Consider the following 26,439-nt stretch of genomic DNA (forward strand, 5'->3'; position numbering starts at 1 on the left):
ACGGACGCCCATTGACTTCAATGCGCGTCAAGTTGTCGCCGCCATCAATTTTGACTCCCGCCAATTGACGCCGGCACAAATGCAGCCATCACTAGTCACAGGGGAATCAGCAGAAAAGCCTTGGGCTGGTGCAGCATTTCTAACCTACTTCTTTAGTTAAGCTTTAGTTCTCCTTTAAAGGTTCAGCTTTGGTTTTGGAAAGATCCTGCAAAAGTAGGATCAGTTGAATCCCAAAAAATTATCCCAGATTTGGAGTATCTGTAAGACACATGCCAGTGCTCAAACACAGAACTCTCAAACATATAGGGGGGAATTCACAAAAGTGTCGGGAACGAAAAAATGTCTTTAAAATGTCGTAGAAAGTGTCGTAGCAACAGCCGACAAATTCACAGAGCATTTCTCCGCCAATTTTCCGACATGTGCGACACTTTTGAATTAGTGTCGTTAAAAGTGGGAGTGGCTTTTTCGGCGCCACTTTTCCCGCCATTTTTATGAATTACTCGTAAACTCATTTTTTTTACCGACAATTTTTCAGACACTTTAGGCTCTCCAAAATGAAAATGTCAGACAAATTGTCGTTTAAAAAGTCTTGGTAAATGTCGTTTGTACGATGAAAAGATATACGACATTTTAGAAAATTGTCAGACTTACGAGACATTCAGAGATGGTAACATCTGCCTTTGAGAATTTGCCGTTCATACGACATTTTACTAATTTGTCGACCGCCACTTCTGGGTTACTTATTTTACCGACACTTTTGTGAATTCCCCCCATGGAGTCCATCCTGGGGCTGCTGCTGTCTTAAGCAGCAAATAATGAGTGAAACTTTCACCATGTACAGATTTGCTGCGAACTTCCGCATTCTGGTGGCAAAAATGTTCACGAAACTGCATCAAAAATTCAAAAAAACCATGTGGTGACAAAAAAAAAAAAAAAAGATGTGTGACAAAAAAAAGACATGTGACAGCAAAAAGGTGCAGAACAGGTGCAGTCGAACAGAGGTAAAAAAAATAACAGACGTTTTTAAGAAATTGGCAACGTGGGAGCCCTTTTCTCTATTGCAAAAGCAGTTGTAGCACAGTAGATAGGAGGTTCTCTACAACGCAGGGCATTTATGTAGCACTATACGGAGTGAAAAATGCATGTGATTTTGCCTTTCCAAGTTTTTTGGTAGCCCCAAATCAGAAGCAAGGTGCCATGAAAAAAAGGTCCACAGACTAATGTAGTTTGCTACAAGAATAGCATGTATCAGTCACATTCACACTCACCATTCCTAGACATATTCAGGCAAGATGAAACAATAAAGAAAATTATCCCAGTACCAAACTACTCATATGCACAGACACATGGTGATGATCTTTCCCATCAATCTCACCTTCCTTTACTTATACTTTCTTACATTTATCACTCAGTGAATTAAATCTCTTTTACTAAAGACTTACAGCATGAAACCCCATTATGACTTGCCCCTTTATAAACCCTCCCAATACCTTAGTAGGAAGTGTTTCAATTTCTGGTTTCTGGCTCTCTAAACTACTGGCTGCAGCTCCAGAAGACCTTAAAAAGATATTGTTATGAAAAACATTATTAAATTAAAATAGTATCAGAATTATTAATTTTCACAAGTTTTGTATAAGAAAAACTCTGCCATTCTCTTAAATTTAAAATAGAAGTACAATGTATGGGATCCGGAAACCCGTTATCCAGAAAGCTCCAAATTACGCAATGGCCATCTCCCATAGACTAAATTTTACCCAAATTTTTAAAAGCTATTTCCTTTTTCTTTGTAATAATAAAACAGTACATTGTACTTGACCCAAACTAGGATATAATTGATTCTATTGGGTTTATAGGATTTTCTAGTAAACTTAAGGTATGAAGATCCAAATTAAAGAAACATCTGTTATCCGGAAGACCCCAGGTCCCGAGCATTCTAGATAAGTCCCATACCTGTGTAGTAATATAATAAAATACCTTTCAGGAGAATTTTCTGAGTTGCCGTCTTCTGCACAAACTCTGACATCTGAGATCTGTTACAAAAAACATGACATTTGATCTATGTTTAGTTATTACCTGTATTTATATAGTGCCGACACATTTCAGCAGCACTTTGAATAGATTATACAGTCTAAGGTCCCATTCACACTATGGGCTATATCATCAGATGCCAATTAACCTGCCTGTGTGCTTTTGGAATGTTGGAGGAAACTGTAGTAACTAAAGTAACCCATGCACATGCTTTTGCGATAATGTAAAGCTTCCACAAAATTGTGCTTCCCTGTATACCTCCCAACATTTTGGAAATAGCTCGGCATAAATGTGTGACCACGCCCGTTTTTGTGACCACACCCCCTAATTACCATGTTAATTTTACAATATTTGGCAGGTTATGAAAGTCTGAAAATATTTCTGTGTTTTTTTCACCGTTATTACAGTTTTGCTAATGATAGTGAATTGCCCTAAACTGTGAGTCTAAGTTCTCCCAAGAGACCTATTTAAGTTAAATTGTTACAATTACTTATTTGCTTATCTCAAAATTGTTATAAAAGTATCTTAATACACCTGGTGGCTGTTCTGGGCTCTCTGCCAAAAGCCAATTAAATTAGAAACTTAGTATCTTTTTCTGGCTGTTCAGCGCAAGAGATCAAAGAGAAAGTCTGGACATTTCAGTAACAAGCTGGGACGGCGGGTCGAGCTGTCAAAAGCGGGACTGTCTTGCTCAAAATAGGACAGTTGGGAAGCATGCAATAGAATAGGATTTGGAATTATTGTTTAGGATGACCCTAACTATCTAGTGTTCTTAAAGTCAGGTTGGGTCTTTTTAAGTTTAAAAAAAGTGTTTATTAGTGAACCATTGTTTTAGTTCACCCTGAGAACTTTGTCAAGGTTACAGTAGTTGAATCAAACGTGTTTCCCAAAAAATGTGAGATACTATGTGCCTACTATTCCTATTATCCCCCGTATGTAACTCGTTCTGGATGGCTTATCAGTTTAGTAGAGTCATCTATTTGGGGCACTGTGCAGTGTAGATACAAACATAATAGTCACATTATGGCTTTGCAACATATTTATCAAACAGAGCCCAGATGAACAAGCCTCACTGTGTGGTTCTCCATTATACTGGATTTTAGTTGAATCCATACTATTGAAATGAAAAGGTTTTTGTGTTACAGTGCCAGCCCTTGATAAAAATAGATTTTTGTACTTACCGTTAAATCCTCTTCTCTTGTCCTACATTGGGGGACACAGGCACCATGGGGATGAAGATCCTGTTGCTTGGAGAAAGGACACTAAAAGGTTAAAGTGCCTCCTCCTCCTCCTGCTCTGGGCTTCATCCCCGCCTACCTCCTCAATCCTCAGTTTTCTGACCGAAGAAGAGATGACGGCCCTACTAATTGCCCATGTGAAGAGAAGGAGCACCTGAGGCGAATGTGTGCAACTTGTAGAATTTGGAAAAGGTGTGTGTGGATGACCACACTGCAGCCCTACAGACCTGTTCTGCAGAAGCCTGGTGGCGAACCATCCAAGAAGTGCTGAGCAAACGAGTAGAATGAGCTGAACCCAGAAGGGTGTGGCCTTACTTCGTACCTCATAGGCCTTCAAGATTGCTGACCTAATCCATCTTGGCAATGGTGGCCTTAGATGCCTTAAGGCTTTTCCGTGGTCCTTCTGCTAAGACAAAGAAGTTGTCCACCTTCCTTATGCTCTTGGTAGCCCTGGTGTATGTTCTGAGAGAACAAACCATATCTAGGTTGTGTAACTTCTGTTCCAACTTTGTCTTTGGTTCAGGACAAAACGAAGGAACCACCAGGTCCTGCTGAAGATGGAATTCTGACACCACCGGGTAGGTCTCTACACCACCTTGTCCTTGTGAAAAATCAAAAATGGTGGATGACAGGATAGAGCTGCTAGTTCTGAACTCATCTAGCCGAAGTGATGGCTAATATAAAAATACCTTAAGAGTCAGCAGAGGTATTGGAATTTAATTCAATGGCTCGAATGGTTGCTCCTGCAATATGGAAAGTACCATATTGAGATCCCAGGGAGGGATTGGATGATGGTATGGAGGCATCATCCTCAATGCTCCCTGGAGGAAGGTCTTGATGTTGGGCAGCATTGCAAGCTGCTGCTGAAAAGGGATGGATAAGGCTGATACCTGAACCTTCAGTGAGCTGAGCGCCTATGAATGTCCTCCATACCCTGTGGTAGAAGCGTGCAGAGACAGGCTTTCTGGCCCTTAGTAAGGTCGGTATAGCCTTTTTATTTTTTTTGATGTGGCTAAGATTAGGGCTTTAAATGCCATGCCATTAAAAGCCAGCCGTGGTGAACTCGGGTGGAAGATCAGTCCCTGAGATAACAGATCCCTTCTGTCTGGAAGGTGGAATGGTGCATCCACTGATAACTTATGAGCTCTGCGAACCAAGTTCGGCGTGGCCAGTATGGTGCCACTAAAAGTGTTTCTACCCTTTCTTGTCTTATCTTCTTGATTACCCTTGGCAGAAGTGCCAGCGGTGGGAAGACATATGCTAGGTGAAACTGGCACGGAACCACCAGTGTGTCCACTGCTAGGGCCAGCGGGTCGTTGCTTCTTGCGATGAACCTTGGAAGCTTGTTGTTGTAGCTGGATGCCATTAAGTTTACTTCCGGAGTGCCCCACCTTGCCAGAATCAAACCTCTGGGTGCAGGCTCCACTCGCCCTGATCTAAGGTCTCTTTGGCTGAGAAATCTGCTATCCAATTGTCCACTTCTGTTATATGAACTGCGGAGATAGCTGGTACTGTGTTTTCTGCCCACAGAAGAATTTGCTGTGCCTGCGAGGGCTGCTTGACTCCATGTGCCTCCTTGGTGGTTGATGTAGCCACCACTGATACATTGTTTGACTGTATTCTTACAGGTAGATATCGAAGTCTGTCTGACCAGTGGAGCAATGAGAGGTGGATTGCTCTTAATTCCAGGATGTTGATGGGGAGTAGTTGTTTTCTGTGACCAACTTCCCTGCACTGTTAGTCTCCCAATACTCCTCCCCAACCTTGTAGACTGGCATCTGTTGTGATGACTGTCCACTGGTGATTGGGGAAGGGTTTTCCTGACCGAAGTGTTGTTGGTCGAAGCCACCAATTGATTTAGGTTCAAACTAGTTCTGATAGGGGAATCCTGTGGTTTTGGTTCACTCGGTTCCTCTTCTGGTGTTGGAGTATCAGTCTCTGTAAGGTTCTGGTGTGGAGCTGCTTGTACTGAAACGCGGGATAACACCATAGTCCCCGGCACTCTCATGGCAAATCGTAAAAGTACCTGATCCGCTTTCTGCAGAACTGACAGGAGCCCCTTCATTGAGGTGATCTTGGATTGCGGAAGGAAGGCTCTTCCCACTGATTAATTTAGAAATTTTGGCGAAAGGGATGAAAAAATGGTCACCTTTTAAAGGTAGTCCTCTTGGGACTGTTTTGCGGAAGTAAAGTGCTTTTGCCTTCTGTAGCTTGAGAAATTATCTTCTCTAGTTCAGCGCCGAAAAGTTGTTTTCCGAGAAATTGGAGATCAACCAGAGACCGCTTTGAGGTAAGATCTGCTGACCAGTTCTTTAGCCAAGGGAAACGTTAGGCTGCAATTGATTGCGTCGAGCTTAGCCGCATCCAGGGCTGCTTTGCAAATAAATGTGTTTGTGTCCGCTATCTGAGCGCGAAGGAGGTCTGTGGAGGGGCCTTCTGAGCCAATGAGTTGGGCCACCTGTTCCACCCAAACCTCCATTGCCCTGGATACCCATGCAGTGGCAAAATAGGTCAGAGAGCTCCGTCTGCTGCTTCGCATTGCAGAAACCCACAAGACGTTTGCCAATAGGATCCTTAAAGGAAGCCGCACAGGCTACTGGAATGGTGGTGGTCTTTGACAGTCTCGAGACCGGTGGGTCCACTGCTGGGGTCAAGACCAAAGGTCTGTACAGTCCTGAGTAAAAGGATAAGTTTGAGTAAAGTGTTTGGAAAATTGGACACTATGGTCTGGCGTTTTCCATTGTGTTTTAACTATGTCATCCAGCTGTTCATAGGTGGGGAAAGGGGAATTCGCTTTGTGGCTGACTGCTGAGTGACCGGTCTGTGAGGCTGTGTAGATAGGTGCTGTAGGACCTTATCTAGAGTCTCTGGTATTCTGGCTAGGTTCTGTAGACCCGCTAGAGATAGAGCGCACACCAATTCAGAATCTGAGCTTGTTTGATTAGCCGTAGCTGTCACAGAGCTGGCTGGTAGGGCTGTATGGGATTGTAATTGTGCAGTGACTGCTTTAGGCTTACAGGCTTCACATATTGGCTCAGCCGAAACACTAGCAAATTTAGGTCTGCAAGTAGCACATGCCAAATACAAAATTGCATTGGTGGTACGTGCAGTTACCTGCTTGGGAAGGGACTGGTCATCTGCCCTGCCCGTCATGGCTATACTATGTAGTGCCACCCAGTAAGTAAAGATATTGGGGAATGTGGAGATGCGGATCCAAAATGGCCGCCAGGGAGGTTTCCCGGGCTTTGGTATAGTACCTTAGTAAGATGGTGCCCGTGAGGTGCGTGCGCAATGACAAGATGCAGCGCCAGTTAGTGGCGCGAAAGGTTGCTGGGAAATGGCGCTGGGAACCCGGGAAGGAAGGTAAATATGCGATTACAGGCGCAAGAGGGAGAAAAGGATACAAAATAGCTGTGTCCTATGTCCCCCTGTAGAGAATTCTGTCAGAGAATAGCAGTGAAAGTGAAACTAAATGCCTAGGGAAATCTCTGTCAAAGAATAGCAGTGAAAGTGAAACTAAATGCCTTTCTGTAGAGCTGACATGCAGCAAGTAATGGGGGGAGGGAGGAGGGATTTGACTTACCTCCTCGTGCCAGCCAGGAATGCTTCATAAAAGGTGTACCCTCAATTGTGGCTACTGGTGCAGCCTCCGGGGAGCGGGAACCAGTTGCCCAGGGTAGTGTGGGGGGAGCCCGCAGCCTGCAACCTCCGTAGAGCGGGAAGGCTACAGAGCATCTTCAGATCAGAAGTCCTTGGCTGGAGGGGTTTTGGAAAAGAAACACTGACCCCAGTAGTGGCATGATACTGAAATCTGTAGCATTGCTCCCAGCCACAAAGTGTCTGTCCTCCTTCTGAGGACACTAAAAGAAAACTGATGAAGCCCAGAGCAGGAGGAGCCAATTTAACCTTTTAGTGTCCTTTCTCCAAGCAACAGGATCTTCATCCCCATGGTGCCTGTGTCCCCCAATCTAGGCAAGAGAAAATTACTTAGAGGTGACTTTTCACCTAGGCATAAAATGCTGTATAATAAAAGCACTTTTGGGATTTGGACAATATTTCTTAGGATGACAGTTTCCCTTTAAATTACACATACTAGGGGGTAGAACATGATGCCTTTTAGTATAGACAAAACTGAAGAAAGAAAAAAGTAGTGACAAGAGGTGAATAAGAATGAGTACAAACAAAGGGTAAAAAAAGAGAGTAAAAGCAGTTACAATACTGTACTGGTCATCAATATGAGGAAAATTAAATTGCAGACAAGCACCTTAAGTGAGATAGATATTCACTATAATCAAAATCAATGATGCAGTCTGGAAGATACAGAACAGCCAAAAATGGGAGACAGAAAGGAAATTATGTAAAAAATGATAAAGGGATACATTAGGTTTGATAAGCAATGGCGGAACTACCAGGGGAGCACCAGGGCCCGCTCCCCTCTAGTTACGTTACTGTTGATAAGTTCCAACCAGTATATATAAGAATAGACCATTAGTTTATTGAGAAAATGCTTATTGTTTGTCATACAAAAACAGATAATGGCAGTTTCTCCCTGTGGGAAATTGTATTAAGTTTGTCTAGAAGCAAATCTAGAGCAACTGAACTTGCTGAGTAATCATTGAAGATGTTGCACTACTCATCCGAACAGCTTCTGGGGTATCAGGTAGGTTATTATAATCACTGGGGGGTGCTTGAGTAGTGATTATACATTTCATTTTATTTTTAAACGAACATCTGGTTTTAGAATTATCATTAAAGAACAATATTCTCTACATAATTGAATGGCATGGTCTGTATGTGTGTGGCAACTTAAGACAATCAGTTTAGAAAATTTCAAGATGATGTATTGCTGACCCATTAATATATGGTCTGGACATCCACCTAGTGATTAACCCAATGTACATCACTGACGAAGGAGGCAGTCGGCCACCTGAAACGTATGGCTTTTCCTGTACTCCACATAAATAAAAGTCTGGAGGTAGCTCTGTGTGTACCACATGTAGTCGCCAAGTGCAGCTTATTTTTTTTCTTCTGATTCACCCAGTCAGGCTGGGGGAAAATCTTTCATAAAATCAAAATATGGCTTTCCACATGAGGGCATAGATACCTACTATCCAGTCTGATTGTTTGTTATACTGTATATTTTACCATGACACTTACCTGAATATCATTTGGATATTTTGATTTAAGGGATATTAGCGCCAAATGAGCTGCTTTTCTCTTAGCTTCTTTTTTATTTTTCCCTTTAGCTTTGGGAAATTCTTCTTTACCAATCACCGCTTTACAGAAAAACCTATCAAAAGCATCAATAGAACAGTTTCGAATTAACCCTTACTGGACTAACATGTTTAGCAACATCAGCTTATTATTGCTTGAGCAAATGTTAACATTGTGTGCAGTCAAAATTACATGAAAGACTCAAATAAGATAGGTATTATTCTCAGTAATGGTAAAAACTGAAATAAGCAGGGACAATTTCAATACAGCACAGCAATGAATGCAATAATAAACATACACAATAGTTAAACATGCAATCTCATGCTCAGTATCTAGAAGAATTAAGTCAAAGGCAACAGGACATTACGGGGCAGCTTTATTAAGGTCGAATTGTAAATTTTCAAGTTGAAATTTTGGTCAAAACTCACAAATTCGAGTTGGGAATAATCCAAACTCGAATTCTAATTCATCATAACTTGACCCTGGGAACAACCCAAATTTGACTATTTGCCTCCTAAAAACTGCCGAGTTCATGTATAAGCCAATGGCAGAGGTCCAGTGACCTATTCAAAGATGTTAATAGCCTTCCTGCTAGGTTTTTTTTTGGAGAAAAAACTAGATTACAGTTTAGTCAAATTTGATTCAAATTTTTGGGTCGGTAATATTCGTTCGAATTTTAGACGTTCAAGTTTTTTCTTAAATAAGATACTAATCGAATTTCGAGGTCATTCGAGTTTATTTGAGGTGGGAAAAAAACCCTAACATTTGACCATTAATAAATCAGCCATTTAAAGTTTTTTCTTAAAAAAATTTCACCACTCATCTGAGTCGCTTCCTCAGTTTAACTGAAGCCGCTGGGGTATGAATGTGAAAGCGGCATTGTAGGTTGATGGCCACCGGTGTCGCTGGCCCCCTCCTCTGTTCAGGGATGGTTTTTCCACTTTGGCATAAATGGCCTCTTTCACAGCTCTTTCAAACTATTTGTCCTCTCTATCCAAAATGTGCACATTGCTGTCCTCAAAGGTCTGTTGTTGTCCTTTTCCTTCCGCTTGTCATCAACCTACAATGCCGCTTTGACAGCCTTACCCCAGTGTCTTCACGACAATTCACATTTCCAGTCATGTACTTTGATAGATTAACACCCGCCTTAATGAAAATCAAGGTACCATTGTGACTGGATCACACTTCATCAGTCAATACCTTACTGAAGTTCAATGGAACCATTGTGATTGGATGTCTGTGACTTTACTACCCTAAAGGGTTTATAATATCGGGGAATTCCCTACCACTTCAGTTGAACTGAAGAAGCCACAAGGATGAGTGATAAAACGTGAATAACTTGAAATGTCCAGTTGCCTTTGACTTAATTCTACGAAATACTGTATATCATCACCTGGATGAATAAGAACCTTCATAGACAATCTCATGTTATTAGGATGGAGCATGTATTCAGTGAGCACTAGCCAATGATTATGTTTCAGAAGGAATTTGGTGGTGGGGGACAAAGCTTAATTGTGATAACAGAATATTAAACGAAGGGGCTAAACTACATGGGAGATTTTATCTGACCCACAAAATATTGTCATACAACAGTGTAAAATTTTGTGGGATGCTACAAAACCTTATTCCAAACTTCTGTAATGTAAATTGTATCAGATATAGTTGGATGGTGGTGGGTTTTGTCCGTGTACCTACGGTACATCCAACAATGTATTTCAAGAGAAGTTCTTTCAGACACCATCAAGTGTTATCTTCTCAGACGCAGCGTTCCCTTCCAATGTGCGTGTCATGTTGGATGGCAAATCTTCAACGTAGTTTACACATCAGATTCTTCTATCAGTCCCATCATATTTTGACCCATGTAACTACATATGATTTGTAGGATGTGTTCTGTTGACACCATCCTACAAAATCTTCCATGTAGGACTTGTTATTTATAGCACACAGTAAATTGTCCCTGGCAATAAGCTACCACACAAGAGAAGTCTCCCGTAAATGCTTTCCTACTGGCAATAATGTAAAATGCTGGTGAGAAAACATACGTGTTCCTTTGTTTTTACAAAGTTGCCACTAAGCTGCCTCACAAATGGTCTGTTTTAACATTAGGTGGATATTCATAGGAACATTGCTTAACTTACTCAGGAATATGAGGTTGTCCATGGCGTTCATCCAAGAACGTGACAATCAGTGTATGTTTTTGACACAGTTCATGGAGTATTCCAACATAGTTTTCATCACACTAGAGTCAAAATAAAACAGATAACAATCATCTTGCTAACTGCTGTCAAACAAAATGTCACAAAGGAGCAGATTTATCAAGGGTCGAATTTCGAGGGGTTAAAACCCTCGAAACTCGACCATTAAAATGAAATCCTTCAAATCCGAAGGATTTAGCGCTAAAATAGCATTCGATCAATCGAATAAAAATCATTCCATCAAACGATTAAATAGTTCGAATAGAATGATTTTTAGCAATCGACCGAAGGATTCTATGCTAAAGACTTTAAAAAATGCACTGGAAGGTCCCCATAGGCCATATAGCAATTCGGTAGCTTTAATTTGGCGAAGTATTGAAATCGAAGGATTTTTAAAGAGACAGTACTTCGACTATCGAATGGTCGAATATTCAAACGATTTTTACTTCAAATCGAAGTCAATTCGAAGTCATAGTATCATATTCAATGGTCGAAGTATCCAAAAAATTACTTCGAAATTCGAACTTTTTGGACTTCGAAAATTCACTCGAGCTAAGTAAATCTGCCCCAATCTATGAGTTGTCTGGTTGACAAAGACATTTCACCAACTATGAACAGAGTGCAAAATTCAAACTCAAATATCTGTGGATGAATGGGTACTCTGGTGTTTTTTTGTTTCTTGTAGCATATATGGGGTAACTTCAATGGTATTGTAGTGTGCCTAGCATATTGTTATCTCAACAGAATATTTCGAAGTGGCAGGAAGATTACAGAACATTATATTATAAATATATAAAACATACCCAGGGCCGCTCCGGCCATGAGGCAAGGTGAGAATCTTGCCTCAGACGGCACGGAGCGGCCAGTTACCAGGGGCGGCAAAAAGCTGCCTCTGGTAACTTTAAGAGCCGAATTTCCGTTTTTTAAAACGGAAATTCGGCTCTTCTAGCGCAGCGAGCGCAATAGCGCTCACTGCACTAGCGATGCGGCCCCTCCTCCACCCGCTCCGACGCTGGTAGTTAGAAGAGCAGAGCAGGAGGAGGGGCGGCAGCAGCCCCTGAAACGTGCCTGAACATACCCCATTTTCTGTTTCTCCAATACAAACTGCTGATGGGCTTCCTGTGTTACTGAAAAAAGAAGAAAGAATGTTCAGTACAGAAACAATATCAAATCTGAATCCTGTAGCCTATATAAAATCTAAATACAATATATATTAATAAAGAAAACTGAAAGGTCAGCAGTTGTAAACATAAAAGTTAGCTATAACACATTCTACAAAAATCACAATGTTTATATAAAACTGCTTAATCTACATGACTTTCCAGTGACCCTCTGGACTAAATAAAGGAGTGTGCATTCGTAGTAGAGAACTCACTTAAGAATTTCAAAAAAATTTTTTTAAAGCTTAACGGGGCTGCAGGGTAACCACTGAAAGCAATTATCTGATTGGATGGCATACAGCTCAGGAGCAAATTTGCCCACTGTTTATAAATAACCCCAATGAGATTAAACATACCTAAAAATGAGCTACTTAAAGAAAAGCAAGTGATCCTTACAGCCCCATTACAAACACCACTAAAAATGTGTCAGTAAATCTTAGGGCCTTGATAGACGGGGCACTTCATCACCCAGCGAGAAACCTCCTCTCCCACAGGTGGTGAATCGCCCAGCTATACCTGCCCCTTTGAATTCATTTGAATCACCGCAAGCAATCCTGGATAACAGCTCGAAAGTGCAGAAGGAGGCCTTTTTTTTTTTACCCTAAATAATCGCATGTAATGTGATGTATTTTACATGTGGCAAAGCAGAGGGGCAGGTATTGTCAGGTGCTTTATTCCCCACAGAAAATTCCTGCAAGTTGATGAAGCACCTCATCTGTCAGGGCCCTAAACATGCAAGACCCTGGCTCAAGAGAATCTCAAAATTTGAACTGATCTGCAAGGAAGATTAGCAAAAATCCCTAGAAGAAGACTGGATGCAAAAGGTGCTTACAAGCTGTGATCTGTTTGAAGGGGTTATTAATACTGAATTACTCAATTTCATACTTTTACACATAGCACAATTATATTTTCTTTGTTTTAGATTTATTGATTTTCAGCCTGTGCCAACAAAGGAGTTACTTCTCTCCAGTCCTGCATAGCTTTACAGCTCTCCTGCTGACTAAATATAGGGTCCGGTCAGCAATCTGATAATTTATTCAAAGCTACATGTCGACAAATTGATTAATACTGAGATTTCACAAAACAATAAAAAATGATATACAAGGATGAAAAGCACTAAATCAGTTTATTCTTAAAACAGTGTTTATGTTCAATGGTTATTCATAGTGACTACATGTACAACAAAATATTAATATTTTCCCATACTAGAGAATTATAGTCAATATAACTTTGTTGGTACCTTGCAAGGAATACAATGGATGAGGAATCCTGCTCTGAGGTTGTTTGTATCTAATAAAAGATAAAAAAAAAAAATGTTGTTTTATTAAGTCATGGTAATGAAGTCTTAAAATCACAATCCATTTTTATCTATTGACATTAAGGGGCCAATTTATCATGCTGTAGAAAAACATCACTGGTGATGTTGCCCCTAGCAACCAATCAGCAATTAGGTTTCAACAGTCACCTACAAGTTAGAAAACCAAAAGCAGATATTTGATTGGTTGAATGCTTTTTTAAGACTCTGCATTTTAAGACTCTGCATTTTTTTACATAAAAGCATCTGTTAAGGTAAGGTTTAAACTACCAAGAGCACACAGTGAACATTAAAATCAACGTCAACCAGATTTAGCTGCAAATGCATCTGACTTGAGACAAAATAGGCAGGCATAAATGGGTTGTGCAGTGGAATGTATTTGAACACACCACCAACTACAAATTAAATCGCTCAGGTTCATAACAACTGAAAAGTAATTTTAAAATATGTTAGTATGCCTTTAATGTAATATCCGAATTTTGAAAAACAAAGCAGTGCATCGTAAAAAAAAAAAAAAAAAAAAAAGGGCAATCACTCTGCCACAGGGTCACAGTGATGTTCACTTGTGAAAAATGTTTCATGTAGATGTACTGACAATGTGAAAATTATTGAAATTTAAACTTTACAAACATTGTTCATGACGTTTTTCCGAAGATTGAGAATCAGCCCGTGTGGCATTATACTTTTTTTTTTTAACATTTTGTGTAAAAAATAAGAACATACCAGTGCATTATACTCATTTAGATATAGAAGAATTGTGCTTAAAAAAGTAGCGTTTCAGGCTGATTTATTGAATATTTCTGCAAAAACCCTAATAATCCCTCCCTTCTCTTCCACTTCCTGCTCCCTGAATTCCCAGGCTGTGCAGGGGAGCCGGCAGCACTCAGGTCACTGCACTATAGGAGAGGAACCAATCAGCAGCTAGTAGGACCTGATAGGGAACTGTGTTTGGCTGTCCCCCTCCTACTGTGCTTCTGGCAGGGACTGTTAGGACACGCACACCCCTCATTTGAAACAGCAACAGGAACCAGTGAACATCTATAAGGAGTTCTAATAAAGTGGCTATTTTTTAAGAAAATATACATTTTTAGCACCATGTAACAGCAACATCATATATTACTCATAATTGCCTACAAAATTAGGTTTTTTTCCATTTATCCTATATCTCCTTTAATATTCAACAGAGCAATGTACCCACTGGGTTATATGACAGAAAGTGATCTCTACAACAACAGAAGCCACACTCACCACTGTTGCAGCAGAATTCTCACGTTCTTTCAGAGTTGAAAGTGCCATTTTGGCTGCCATGTATTCAGCTCCTTTCTTCTTTTTGTCTTGCCCTTCTCCAAGTTTTTCTCCGTTGACAAATACTTGGAAGGTAAACCTAAGGAGCAACAGTTTTACAATGAAGGACTGATAGACAAATATGCAGGCTAAATTGCACAAATATATTTACCAATACCCATTCGTTTAACAGAATCTACTGCAGGCCTATGCACATCTAAATGGAGAGGAGAGTATCAATGAGCCTCACCCTATACGTATAGATATCTGGCTATCAGCAGGGCCCCATATATGTGGCAATAAGCTGCTGACTTGGCCTGGGGGGTTCTATAAATGGATAGCTTTAGAAAATCAAATTAAACATTTGGTATTTGGTTGGTATTAAATTCTGTGCAAGTTAACATCTAGGTTCATACATGTACATGATCTCTCATGGTGCCTCTGTTAGGCTGATGTTTATATTAAACAAAATAATACAAAACAAAAATATTTAATACACGAATAACAAAAACTTGAAATGCAGTCATCATAATAAAGAACAACACCCAAGGTGCCCATGTACCACAAAGTGGGAAACTCAACTGCTTGGGTGTAGTCTGCAGATTCTGTTTCCCCTTTTTCCCTCTCAATTTCTTTAAAATGTCTTATTTTTAAGATCAAAATAAAGTCTTTAACACTTTAAGTGCCACAGAATGTAGAATCTACATTCTGTGTATAAAATGCTCTATGTGACACAGATTGTAGAATACGAATCTGAATCTTGCTGAATCCTGGCTGAATAATGAACCAAATCCTGGATTCGGTGCATCCATACTTTTTATCCCACATAAATCAGGCAATATTTATTTTGGTAATAGAAATATATGCCATGAAATGTGTATGCACTAACTTAATTTTGGGGGTCAACATATTTCTTTGTGTTTTTACCCCCAAAAAATGCAGTAAATGTTTTTTCAGTAGCTGAATTGGGGTCTCTATTCGCCAGAACTTTGGTAATCCTATGCACAATGGGAATCAAACTGTACAGTGACCCCCTGGAATTCATATTTAGGATGTTTTTTCTTGGTACCGTATGCTATGTGGGAGTTAACATGTCAGAAAATGGAAGCTTTGAAGCGATTTTCCAGTATTTCATCAAAACTGTCAATTTTGGGAAAGCATTGTTGTTTTGAGCAGAAAGGCATGGGTACCCATTTTGGATTCACCTGAATATGTATTTTGCAAAAATATATGGTTTTGGGGGGGTGGGGTCAACGTATTTCTATGTGTTTTAAACCCCCCCCCCCCCACTAAAATGCAGTAAATGTACTGATTTTTCAGTATCTGAAGTGACCTCTGGGACAATTTTTATGCGCAAATTTCATTTTGGGGTCTCTAAGCACCACAGAATGTAGAATCTACATTTTGTAGATAAAATGCTCTAAGTGCCACATATAGTAGAATCCGAATCTGAACCTTGCTGAAAACAGCCGAATCCTGGCCGAATAATGAACCAAATCCTGTATTCAGTGCATCCATACTTTTTTCCCACATAAATCAGGCAATATTTATTTTGTTAGTAGCAATATATGCTATGAAATGTGTATGCACTAACTTAATTTCTGGGACCTCTGGGACAATTTGTATGCGCAAATTAAATTTTGGGGTCTCTAAGCGCCAGATACTTTGGTAATCCTATGCACAATGGGCATCAAACTATTCAGTGGACCTGCTATTCATATTTAGGATGTCTTTTCTTGGTACCTAATGTTATGTGGGAGATACGAACTTGCCTTACTGTTTTGCTGACTAAATATGTTTTTAACTTAAAGGGGTTGTTCACATTCCAAACCCATTTCTCAATTCAGTTGTCTTCAGATTGTTCACCAGAAACAAAGACTTTTTTGAGTTATTTACCATGGTATATTTTTGAAAATTTTTCCAGAATTTAAAGGAATTGTTCAGTATAAAAATAAAAACTAGGTAAATAGATAGGCTGTGTAAAATAAAAAGTGTTTCTAATATAGTTAGAGATATCCAGTCACTCCAGCTTTTATACATTACACTAACACTAACTATATTAGAATTTTTTTTTATTTTGCACAGCCTATCTATTTACCCAGTTTTTATTTTCACACTGAACTGTTCCTTTAAGAAGTTTAAATTGTATTGTTCCTGTCTCTGGTGTTTCAGTCTTGCAGCTCAGTATTTTAGGTGCAGATTCTGAACATTTACAATTTGCTACATTAGTTTATATATTTCTCAGCAGCATCTCTGGAATATTAGCAACTATTGTATTAATTCTAACAGCTGCCTGTTAGAATGAAACTCAGGGATTCTGCCTAGCAGGGCCAAAGATAAGAAATGTTTCAACGAATGTATCAATTTAGATCAGTTACAGTCAATGACCCCCCCACTCCCAGAGCTGCTTTAGAAAGACATAAGAAGTAATGATGTGTGTTAGAGTCCTGCACAGGTCCAATCAGAAGGAACTTTGCCCGACCCGGACCCGATGACCCTTAACCCAACACATCCCCCTACCCAGAGCCATTATAGAGTGAAACTTACCTTCCAACCCAGGACAGTGAAACTGGAAGTGACGTCACTCTGGCGTCATTCAGCAGCAAAAAGGACAAAAAACATTGCTTAAAACACTATGGGGATGGGAGGGCCAAGTCCCACACCTTAGCCAGGTACCAAGGTGGGTTAGCCGCGGACTGCCGGCATGGTCAGGGGATCAGGGATTTTCTGAACAAAATACGACTCCTTTGCAGGTATTCCACATGTACCTGACTCGCTGCAGGACTCCAATGTGTGGGTCAACAAAAAGTCGACCTGCACCTGAACCTAGCCCGCCCAATCTGCACCCAACCGCAGCACCCACAACCCGCAAACTGTGTGCGGGTTTTGGGCCGGCCTGTACATCAATAATAAGAAGGTGAAAAATTAAACTTTGAACTTCAATACTGGAAAAACAGTCACAAATAGAGAGTAAAAAATTCTTTATTTCTGGTGAACTATCTGAAACCAACTGAACTGAAAAAAATAAGTTGAACAACCCCTTTAAGTAAGAACTAGTTCCATTAATGATGTGTTATTGCCCCCAAAAGCTTTAAAACCTCTGAATGCCACTGGTAAGTTACAATCTATCAAATGGCCAGACATCCCTTTGGCTGCTGCCAAGTAGCTCCATTGATTTTGTTTTAATGAATGTGACCCACAACACATGGGTATAACAGATTAATGCCTGTGTTCATGGGAGAAAGTAAACATTCACCTTGGGTCGTGAGACGGTCCAGTTGACTCGACTTTTTTAAATTGATAAGACAATCCATTCTTTGTGCAAAAGGAAATGAGCTGGCCTTTGACATTCAGATCATCCATCAGAAAGGCTTCTTACTCAATGATAATCCTAAAAAGAAGTGAAAATAAGGCCGTTTTTAGCATACCACAAGTTTGCAAAACTAAACATACCCCAATTTGCAAACATCACACAACAACGGTTAAACCATCTTTTTTGGGGCCTGGGCACAACATGCATTGATAAGTCTTTTTTTTTTTTTGCGTGTCTAAAGCAAATTTTGGCCAGATCAGTTGTGCAGACATTGTACTTTAACCTTGGAGAAGCACCCACAACCACCTTTGGATTTTATAATTAGGTAAAACATTGTAATTTGTATCCAAATCATTTGGTTCAAACCAAATGATGCAGACTGTCTCTTCTCTAAAAGGCATCAATATGTAAATGATCTAATTTGTATCGTATACCTTATAGACAAACAAAACAAACTTTTGTGGGAGAGAGAGAGAGAGAGAGAGAGAGAGAGAGAGAGAGAGTGCTCTATTTTGTATGAGATTTAATTATTACCCTCTTTGCATATCACAACCACATGCAGTATCTTTGAAATACAAACAATACATACTAACTCTATTAGGCGTACTGCAAATCTGCAAGTGATTCCAACCAAAATCCAACAGATCACAGCAGCACTTTAGATATTTTCAGAAAAATATGTATTTGTTTAGTTTAGAGATGATGATGATGCTGTAACGTATACCTTTTATACACACAAAACACACTTTTGTGTGTTTGTTCACTTTCAGAAAGTCTTTTGTTGTTACCAAAATGTCAGTTTCCACTGATAAAATGATCTAATCATTTCTACATAAGGCCTGCAAGTGTGGACCTTTCTGGCATCTTTGCTTCTTTGTTCTTTGCTCTCAAGGTAAAATGCTTTTCAGGGCTGAGTGTGTCAGGGCTGCCACCTGATATCGAAAAAAGTTGTGATACTGTGTAAAATGTAAATAAAAAGAGAACATGATGATTTAATTGCAAACAATACAAAGACAACATATCAAATACTGAATCATTTTATAATGTATATAATATGTAATGAATTCATTTTGAATGTGATGCCAGCAAAAAAGTTGGGACAGGGGCAACAAAAGACTGGAAAAGTTGTGGAATGCTAAAAAAAAAAAAATATTAAGAGACTGGGTCCCTCAGAAGTAAAGCTGGTGAGGGTTACATCACTATAGTAAACTGTTCAAAGGTCTACCCCGCTTCTGTTATAAAAAAGGAAAAAGTATAGGGGAAACAGTAATGCAAGCAGACATAAAGAAAAATGTAAAAAAAGGTGATTAGCCAGAGGAAGGGCACAATCCCATGTTTAAATTGTGGCCACTGTACTGGTATAACAACAGGTGACCACTGTATACACCCACACCAAGGAACAAAGATCCCATTGAAAGATTTTGCTCGGAAAGTGTTGTTTACTGCCCCCTGTGGCTTAGCATATGTAGGGCAAACATCAAGGTAAATTAAAATTAGACTAAACGAACACAAGAGTACAATAAAAAAAAAAACTACAAACCAGAACAAAAAAGTGAAAGAGAAAAAGGAAAAAAAGTATAAAAAGAGACAATACTAGCAAAACATTTCTATGAACAGAGGCACGCTGTCAGCCAAATTAGATGGCAAATATTGGAAACAGTGGAGGCAGAGAATGACAATAAAAAACAAAACTTATTGTTACAAAGAGAGTTATTGATTTGGAGGTTGGAAACAGTGTATCCAAAAGGTCTCAATAAGCAGTGGAATTTGGGTTGCTTCCTGTAATAAACAAAATGTAACAATAGGTTTGATTTTTAAACACTGATCTAATACTTTTAATTTTATTCACAGAAAACCGGCTGGGAATTATATACATGTACGAGTAATGATAATTTGCCCAGTTGGTAATGTATAGCTTTCTTACAATTTTTCACAGATACAAATGTGAGCAGTATATGATTGATCTATAACTCTATGCAATGTCTATCTAAATATATGTGGACTTTAAATGGACATTAATTGGATGAGACACACCTACATGAATGATGTCATAGGGGTGGGGTGTTGGAGTGAAGATTAATATGGCTCACTTGTTAACCTGACGAAGGGAGGTGCAAACCCCCTGAAATGTTGTTCAGTACTTGGAGTGGTAAAACTGTCTTGAATAAAAGGATTATTTGCACAGCAAGAAGTGGTGAAGTAGTTGCCTTTCCTGTGAATAGATTGTTGAATGTGGAAGTGGCCGCACGTCTGAGGAATAGCACCACTGCAGTTTCGGACTGGCCCGGCTAGAAACCAGGAAAAAACCGGTGAGCCCCGACCCTCATGGGCCCCCGCCGGGCCAGACCCCTCTTCCGATTTAGGAATGGCACAAAAAAAAAAGTGTGTTTTCTTGAGTGGTGCCCCGGGCCCCCCAGTCCGACCCTGCACTACCAAATTCAACAACACCTGAAGAGTGTAAGTAGTGCTCCCCATATCCCTTATTTGTCATTGTACAACACAGTGGGAAACATGCCCCTCACCCAAATTAGACATGTGTTGCTGGCATCAAAGTCAAAATATATATAAATTTTTCAGAAAACAATTCCATTTTCAGTTTAAATGCTTGATATGTGGTCTTTGTGCTATTTGCAATTAAATATATGGTTAAAATGATTTTCAAATCATTCTACTTATTACTTATATTTTACACAGTATCCCAACTTTTTTTGGAAGCTGGGTAGTAAAATCTAAAACTACAGACCATATCCTTTCCAGACCGCTCAACCTAAAAGAAGAGAAATCTGAGGGACCCCTGTGGGACATGCAGGGTGCTCCCACAATTTTTTGCAGAAAAGTGACATAACACAATCACATGCACCCCTGGAATGATGTCATGCTCACGTCCATGCTTAATTGCTCCTGAAGGCACTAAATTCTACTCTAGCATGACATCACAGAATGCTTACTATGCATGCAAGCCCTGAAATTTAAAGAGAACCTGCAAAAGTTGGGACAATGTGGTAGGGTGACGGGAAAACGGGGGAGGGGCCAAAATTGGGTAACTCCTGAAAAAAATAGGGAGAGTTGACTGCTCTTCCTTTCCATTATGGTAAAGCTGAACTGATACCCTTGTAAAAGCCCTTCCCATTCCCTCAACCAAGCATATGCTGTCTGCATTCACTGGGAATTTCACCTGGAGAGCCACAGGTTTGACACTCATATTAAGGGATCCGTTAGCAAAATTGCCACTAAGCCATGTATTAGCCCATGATTTTTTTGCTTGATCTTTCTGAGCACTACAAATGCAACCCTTCCAAATTGATTAACACACTGAAACTACCATTGAACATTGAACTACCACTTTAATTTTCCCTTTTTTTCTTAACTGGACCTGGTACAGGTAAAGAGAGCTGCAGAGCAACAAGAGTGGCAAAAAGATTTGCAGCCTGATCACAGCCTGAAATCCACAAATCTAAAAGGAAGAACAAGTTGGGACATTTTAATATCTGCTGTGCTATACACTAGTGCTGTCTGTCTTTGTCAGCTGTCTTTGAGATTTTTCTGGCCCCACTTTGCCAAAGATGGGAGTGGCATATCGTATATGACATGACATTACCCTGATATAATACACAAGTGCCATGAATACTGTGTAAAATATTATATATGGTGATATTTGGTGATTAGTGATGCAGTATTGTCACAATTAACTGAAACTTGTGCATTACAAAATAAATGTCCCCCCACACCTTGTGCATTTTATAAGGTCACAATGACTTCCAACATCCTTATTTTTGTACTAGGGGTGGGGGTACATAAATCCATATACCATGCAACTGGTCCTCAAACATATAGGGGGAAATTGACTAAACCATTGTTACTCTTCACCAGGCGAAAATTTGCTCAGAAAACGATAATTTACTAAAATGCGAAGTTGCGTCCAGGGCGCCGAACGCTGGCGAATTTTCGCTAGCATTACTTCAACAATCAAAGCGAAGATGCGCTAGTGTTCAATTATACCTAGAGAAACTTCGTTAGAGGTCTTCGCTCAGGGTAATTTGCATACGGCGGGAAATTATAAAGTTGAATGGACGTATATATTGCTGCAAATACATTACACTACATAAGTCCAGGGAAGCTTAATAAAGAAAATAGAGTTGTTATAATGCCCTACACATGAGCCCACTGCATAGTTTATGTGCCATATAATAGAAAATGTAGGGGGGAACCCGGTTACCCAAAAAAAAGGGATACTGTCATGGGAAAAATAATTTTTTTCAAAATGAATCAGTTAATAGAGCTGCTCCAGCAGAATTCTGCACTGAAATCCATTTCTCAAAAGAGCAAAGAGATTTTGTTATATTCAATTTTGAAATCTGACATGGGGCTAGACATATTGTCAATTTCCCAGCGGCCCCAAGTCATGTGACTTGTGCTCTGATAAACTTCAATCACTCTTTACTGCTGTACTGCAAGTTAGAGTGATATCACCCACCTCCCTTTTTCCCTCCAGCAGCCAAACAAAAGAACAATGGGAAGGTAACCAGATAACAGCTCCCTAACACAAGATAACAGCTGCCTGGTAGATCTAAGAATAACACTCAATAGTAAAAACCCATGTCCCACTGAGACACATACAGTTACATTGAGAAGGAAAAACAGCAGCCTGCCAGAAAGCATTTCTCTCCTAAAGTGCAGGCACAAGTCACATGACCAGGGGCAGCTGGGGAATTGACAAAATGTCTAGCCCCATTTTCAAAATTGAATATTAAAAAATCTGTTTGCTCTTTTGAGAAATGGATTTCAGTGCAGAATTCTGCTGGAGTAGCACTATTAACTGATGCGTTTTGAAAAAAACATGTTTTCTAATGACAGGATCCCTTTAAGGACTTTTGCAGCAAAAGGTCTTTTTCCAAAAAAATATATGATAAGTAACATAACATATAACATATGATAAGTAAGTAACAGAAGATTGAGGAAGATCTATGCATTCCAATGCACTTTGCCTGCTCTGAGCTGGCTAGGACAAGTCTGGCGAAAGAGGTAACGTTCAGTAAAATACGCATCTTAGTGAATTTGCGGAGTAAAGTCCCTTTGCCAGAGGAAAAATTCGCCAGAGTGTGAATGTCCGCTAGCGTCTGTCTCTTTTGCTAGCGAAGTTAAGCCTGCGCCCGTTAGTAAATCGGCAAAATGTCTAAAAACTGTACCAGCGTTAGTCACTTCACCCTTTAGTAAATGTGCCCCATAGCATGCAGGGTACTGGGCCCACTATGCCAAGAATCACATGATCAATAAGAACAAGGCAGTACTGTGTGCAGTTATAGTCAGTGCACCTGTTTTGGGGTAGAATGGGGGGAAACAACCTGATACACTGGAGGCAGCAAGGGACAAACAGACTGATACACGGATTTACCTTCCCCAGTCGCCAAATAAATGAATTTGTGAAGATTTTACACTCAATGATCTCGTTCAATGTACTCTTTTTCCCCAAATATTTTCTCTGGCTGCAGGTAAAACACACACCTCACGGAGGATCTTTACTACAATACTTCCTTGCCAGAAAGCTTGGTTTTTACTGTATTCTAGTGATTTGACACATTAAATAGGTAATTATGGTAGCTCCGGAGGCATTGGCGGGCCCATTGTACCGGCGGCAGCCAATCACTGCGCCAGAAGGAAAGGAGTGTGTGTGCCGGAGTGTATACCTGCTCGGGTGCCTGTCTAGCCCATAACAAACTTACTTGCCTGCTTCTTCCTCCGCGTGTCCCGCAGCCGCACTCACCGGCACAGGCCACAGTCGCAGAGACACGAGTTGCTACGGGAAGCTGAAGAATCGCCGCCTACTTCGTGTGCTAGCAGCCAATAGGCGTTAAGTATTGTGACAGGCTAAATGCTTCAGGGCCCGGCCGCCCGGCTGTGTGACATTTAGTTTCGTTTCTTCTTGGGCTTTCGTGACGCAGTAAAAGGAGTGACCGAATGGGGCGGGAGGAGCGGCCTCAGACCACTGAGTGAAATACCTCTCTCCATTCATTTCTATGGAATTTTTAAAGGCGTATTTATCAAATGGTGAACAAATACGCCTTTCAATAAATCTACACCTAAGAGCAGAGACACATGGTCTGGTCAGATTCGGGAGATGTCGCCCGACAACAAATCTCCCCTCTTTGGGGGGCGACTAATCTCCCCAAACTGCCTTCCCGGCAGCTAGAGTGAAATTTGTTGGTGGGATGGCAATCGGAGCGCTTCGTTTTTCAAAGACGCCCCGAAGTTTCGGAAAACAAATCGATCCGAGTGCCATGCCGTGGGCGATTTTTTTATTCTGGCCGGCAGGAAGGCAGTTTGGGGAGATTAGCCGTCTTGAGGAAGAGATTTGTCACCGGGCGACTGATGTCCCCGAATCTGACCTTGTGTCACTGCCCTAAGTGTTTGTAACACGAATTGCGCAAGGCTGTGGACACAATAAACCTTTTTACTTTGATTCAGCTATTTGGTGGAATATCGCCATCATTTGAGTGCTTGCTCCTTACATCATGCATGTGACATCACGCGCTGTATGTCGCGGAAGTGACGTTGTTCTGCGTGCTTCTTCGCCCCCCCTACCCCTCAACCCCCCAGCTCCAGCACCGGATTTCCTATGGAAATCCGTGGCAGAGGGTGGGGGGATATTTTTTTATTTAAAAAAGCACAAAAAATAGGCACTCAGGCATAGGCACAAGCCCTCTGGGTGCCTTAATATAAATACAGCCCTGGCCATGCGGCAATAACATTTTGACCATGCCCATTTTGTGGCAATTTAATGTGTTATTAAAATTTTGCTAATGAAGGTGAATTGCCCTTTAAGCTGCAAGTCAGTTTCCCCAAGAGTCCTGCTTATCGTAATTAATTAAAAAAATTTCTTTGCTTATCCTAAATTGTTACAAAAGTATTGAAGTGCACCTGGCACATATTCTGGGCTCTCTGCCAAAAAGCCAATTAAGTTTTAGAAACAATGTATTTTTTTCTGGCTGTTCAGTGCAGGAGATCAAAGAGAAAGTCGGGACATTTCAGTAACAATCAGGGACTGTGGGCTGAGCTGCCCCGCAAAAAACAGGACATTTGGGAGGTATGCCAATGTTCTGATCCTCAGGAATTCAGCACTGTTGTTTATTCATGAGGAAACTTTTTTGTCCTTCATTCTGAAGTACAAAGACCAGTGGCTAGTTTGCTAAGTGCAGGGCACATTGCAAAAGTGCAAAAAAAAAAATATGTTGGTTTGCATTCATTTCGTTAACTTTGCACTATGCCATACACATAGGGGCACATTTACTTTGCTCGAGTGAAGGAATAGAAGAAAAAAATACTTCGAATTTCAAACGATTTTTGCGCTTCTTCGACCATCGAATTGGCTACTTTGACCTTCGACTTCAAATTGAACGATTCAAACTAAAAATCGTTCGACTATTTGACCATTCTATAGTCGAAGTACTGTCTCTTTAAAAAAAAACTTCGTCCCCCTACTTCGCCAAGTAAAACCTACCGAACCTCAATGTTAGCCTATGGTGAAGGTCCCCATAGGCTTTCTAAGCTTTTTTTGATCGAAGGAATTTCGTTCGATCGATGGATTAAAATCCTTCGAATGTGCCCCTAAGTAAATGAGCCCTATACTGTACAGTTTGCACCTTAACACAGTCCCTGGTATGTTATATATGGCGTTAGCATTTTAAACAATTCCACATTGTTAAAAAATTCACACAAAATTTTTTTCCTTTAAGAATAGTTACGCGGGTTGGCCGTTTTATTCCTTTTTTTCTGATCACTGCAACTTCTAATGATGTCACCTCTGGTTTACAATGACAGCACTTCCTGCTACTTGCGGGTCGGGTAGCGGGTCCAAGCAGGTAAGTATGCGGGTCATGGGTCGGGTTTAACAAATTGATTCCTTGCAGGACTCTAGTTTGGGGTATTAGGACTGCTTAGTAATATCCTCTCTAGTTAATCAGTCAATCCTGAACCACCTACTTTACCTTTATCTATTAACACCCCCTCAACCATCAAACATCTGCTAGCTAAGAGCTGAGGACTGATGTGGTGATCCAATTATAGAGGCTGGGAAACAAATGAGATTTAAAATATTAAAGAAGAAATAAACCCTAAAAACAAATATGATTAGAAATGCTGTATTTTATATATTGAACGTATTGCACCAGCTGAAAGGTTCAGCATGTCTATAACAGCAATGATCCAGGTGTTCCAAATTGTGCACAGGGGGTCACCATCTTGGATTTGGTTAGGAGTGTCAGTGGTACTCACATGCTCAGTGTTCTCATCAAGCAGAAAATGAGGTTCATCTGTCATTAAAGCTGATGCTACAGGGCTGATTATTACATTCTGATGTAAACTGCACTGGTTTCTCAACTGCCGTTTAATGTAAATGTGAATGAATTACCATACAGTATATTGTATAGATCCCTAAGCTCAGGTAACTGCAGGGCCAGAACTAGGGGTAGGCAGAAGAGTCACTTGCCTAGGGTGCAAAGTTAAGAGGACACCATGCACATACCTCTTCTGCTAGGCTGCCCCTAGTCTCTAGCCTGGCAGGAGAGGATTTTCTCACCCATACCGACGTGTCACTACCTTTCACACACCACCCGGTGCATCAATTCCCTTTGCACAATTCCCGGCACATCACAACCTCTTTCTCCTGGCGCATCACTCCTCCATCCCTCGCCCACCA

The 26,439-nt window shown here is 40.5% G+C and overlaps 1 protein-coding gene across 6 annotated transcripts in view; it reads right to left on the bottom strand.

Annotated features, from left to right (window-relative positions):
- eif2ak2.L (eukaryotic translation initiation factor 2 alpha kinase 2 L homeolog) overlaps window positions 1-23,685 on the bottom strand; it is a 43,960-nt gene extending 20,275 nt beyond the window's left edge. Inside the window, exons 1-10 of one of the 6 annotated variants that reach the window (XM_018261543.2) lie at window positions 23,468-23,685; window positions 18,472-18,703; window positions 17,691-17,825; window positions 14,399-14,534; window positions 13,076-13,125; window positions 11,754-11,802; window positions 10,619-10,719; window positions 8,424-8,556; window positions 1,975-2,030; window positions 1,491-1,557 (exon numbers count right to left, since the gene is read on the bottom strand). In XM_018261543.2, the coding sequence (XP_018117032.1) occupies window positions 1,491-1,557; window positions 1,975-2,030; window positions 8,424-8,556; window positions 10,619-10,719; window positions 11,754-11,802; window positions 13,076-13,125; window positions 14,399-14,534; window positions 17,691-17,797 (699 nt within the window). In that variant the 5' untranslated portion in view covers window positions 17,798-17,825; window positions 18,472-18,703; window positions 23,468-23,685. 6 annotated transcript variants of the gene reach the window in all.
- Window positions 23,686-26,439: the final 2,754 nt, after the last annotated feature.

This window comes from Xenopus laevis, chromosome 5L (assembly GCF_017654675.1).
Source record: "Xenopus laevis strain J_2021 chromosome 5L, Xenopus_laevis_v10.1, whole genome shotgun sequence".
NCBI classification, from domain to species: domain Eukaryota; kingdom Metazoa; phylum Chordata; class Amphibia; order Anura; family Pipidae; genus Xenopus; species Xenopus laevis.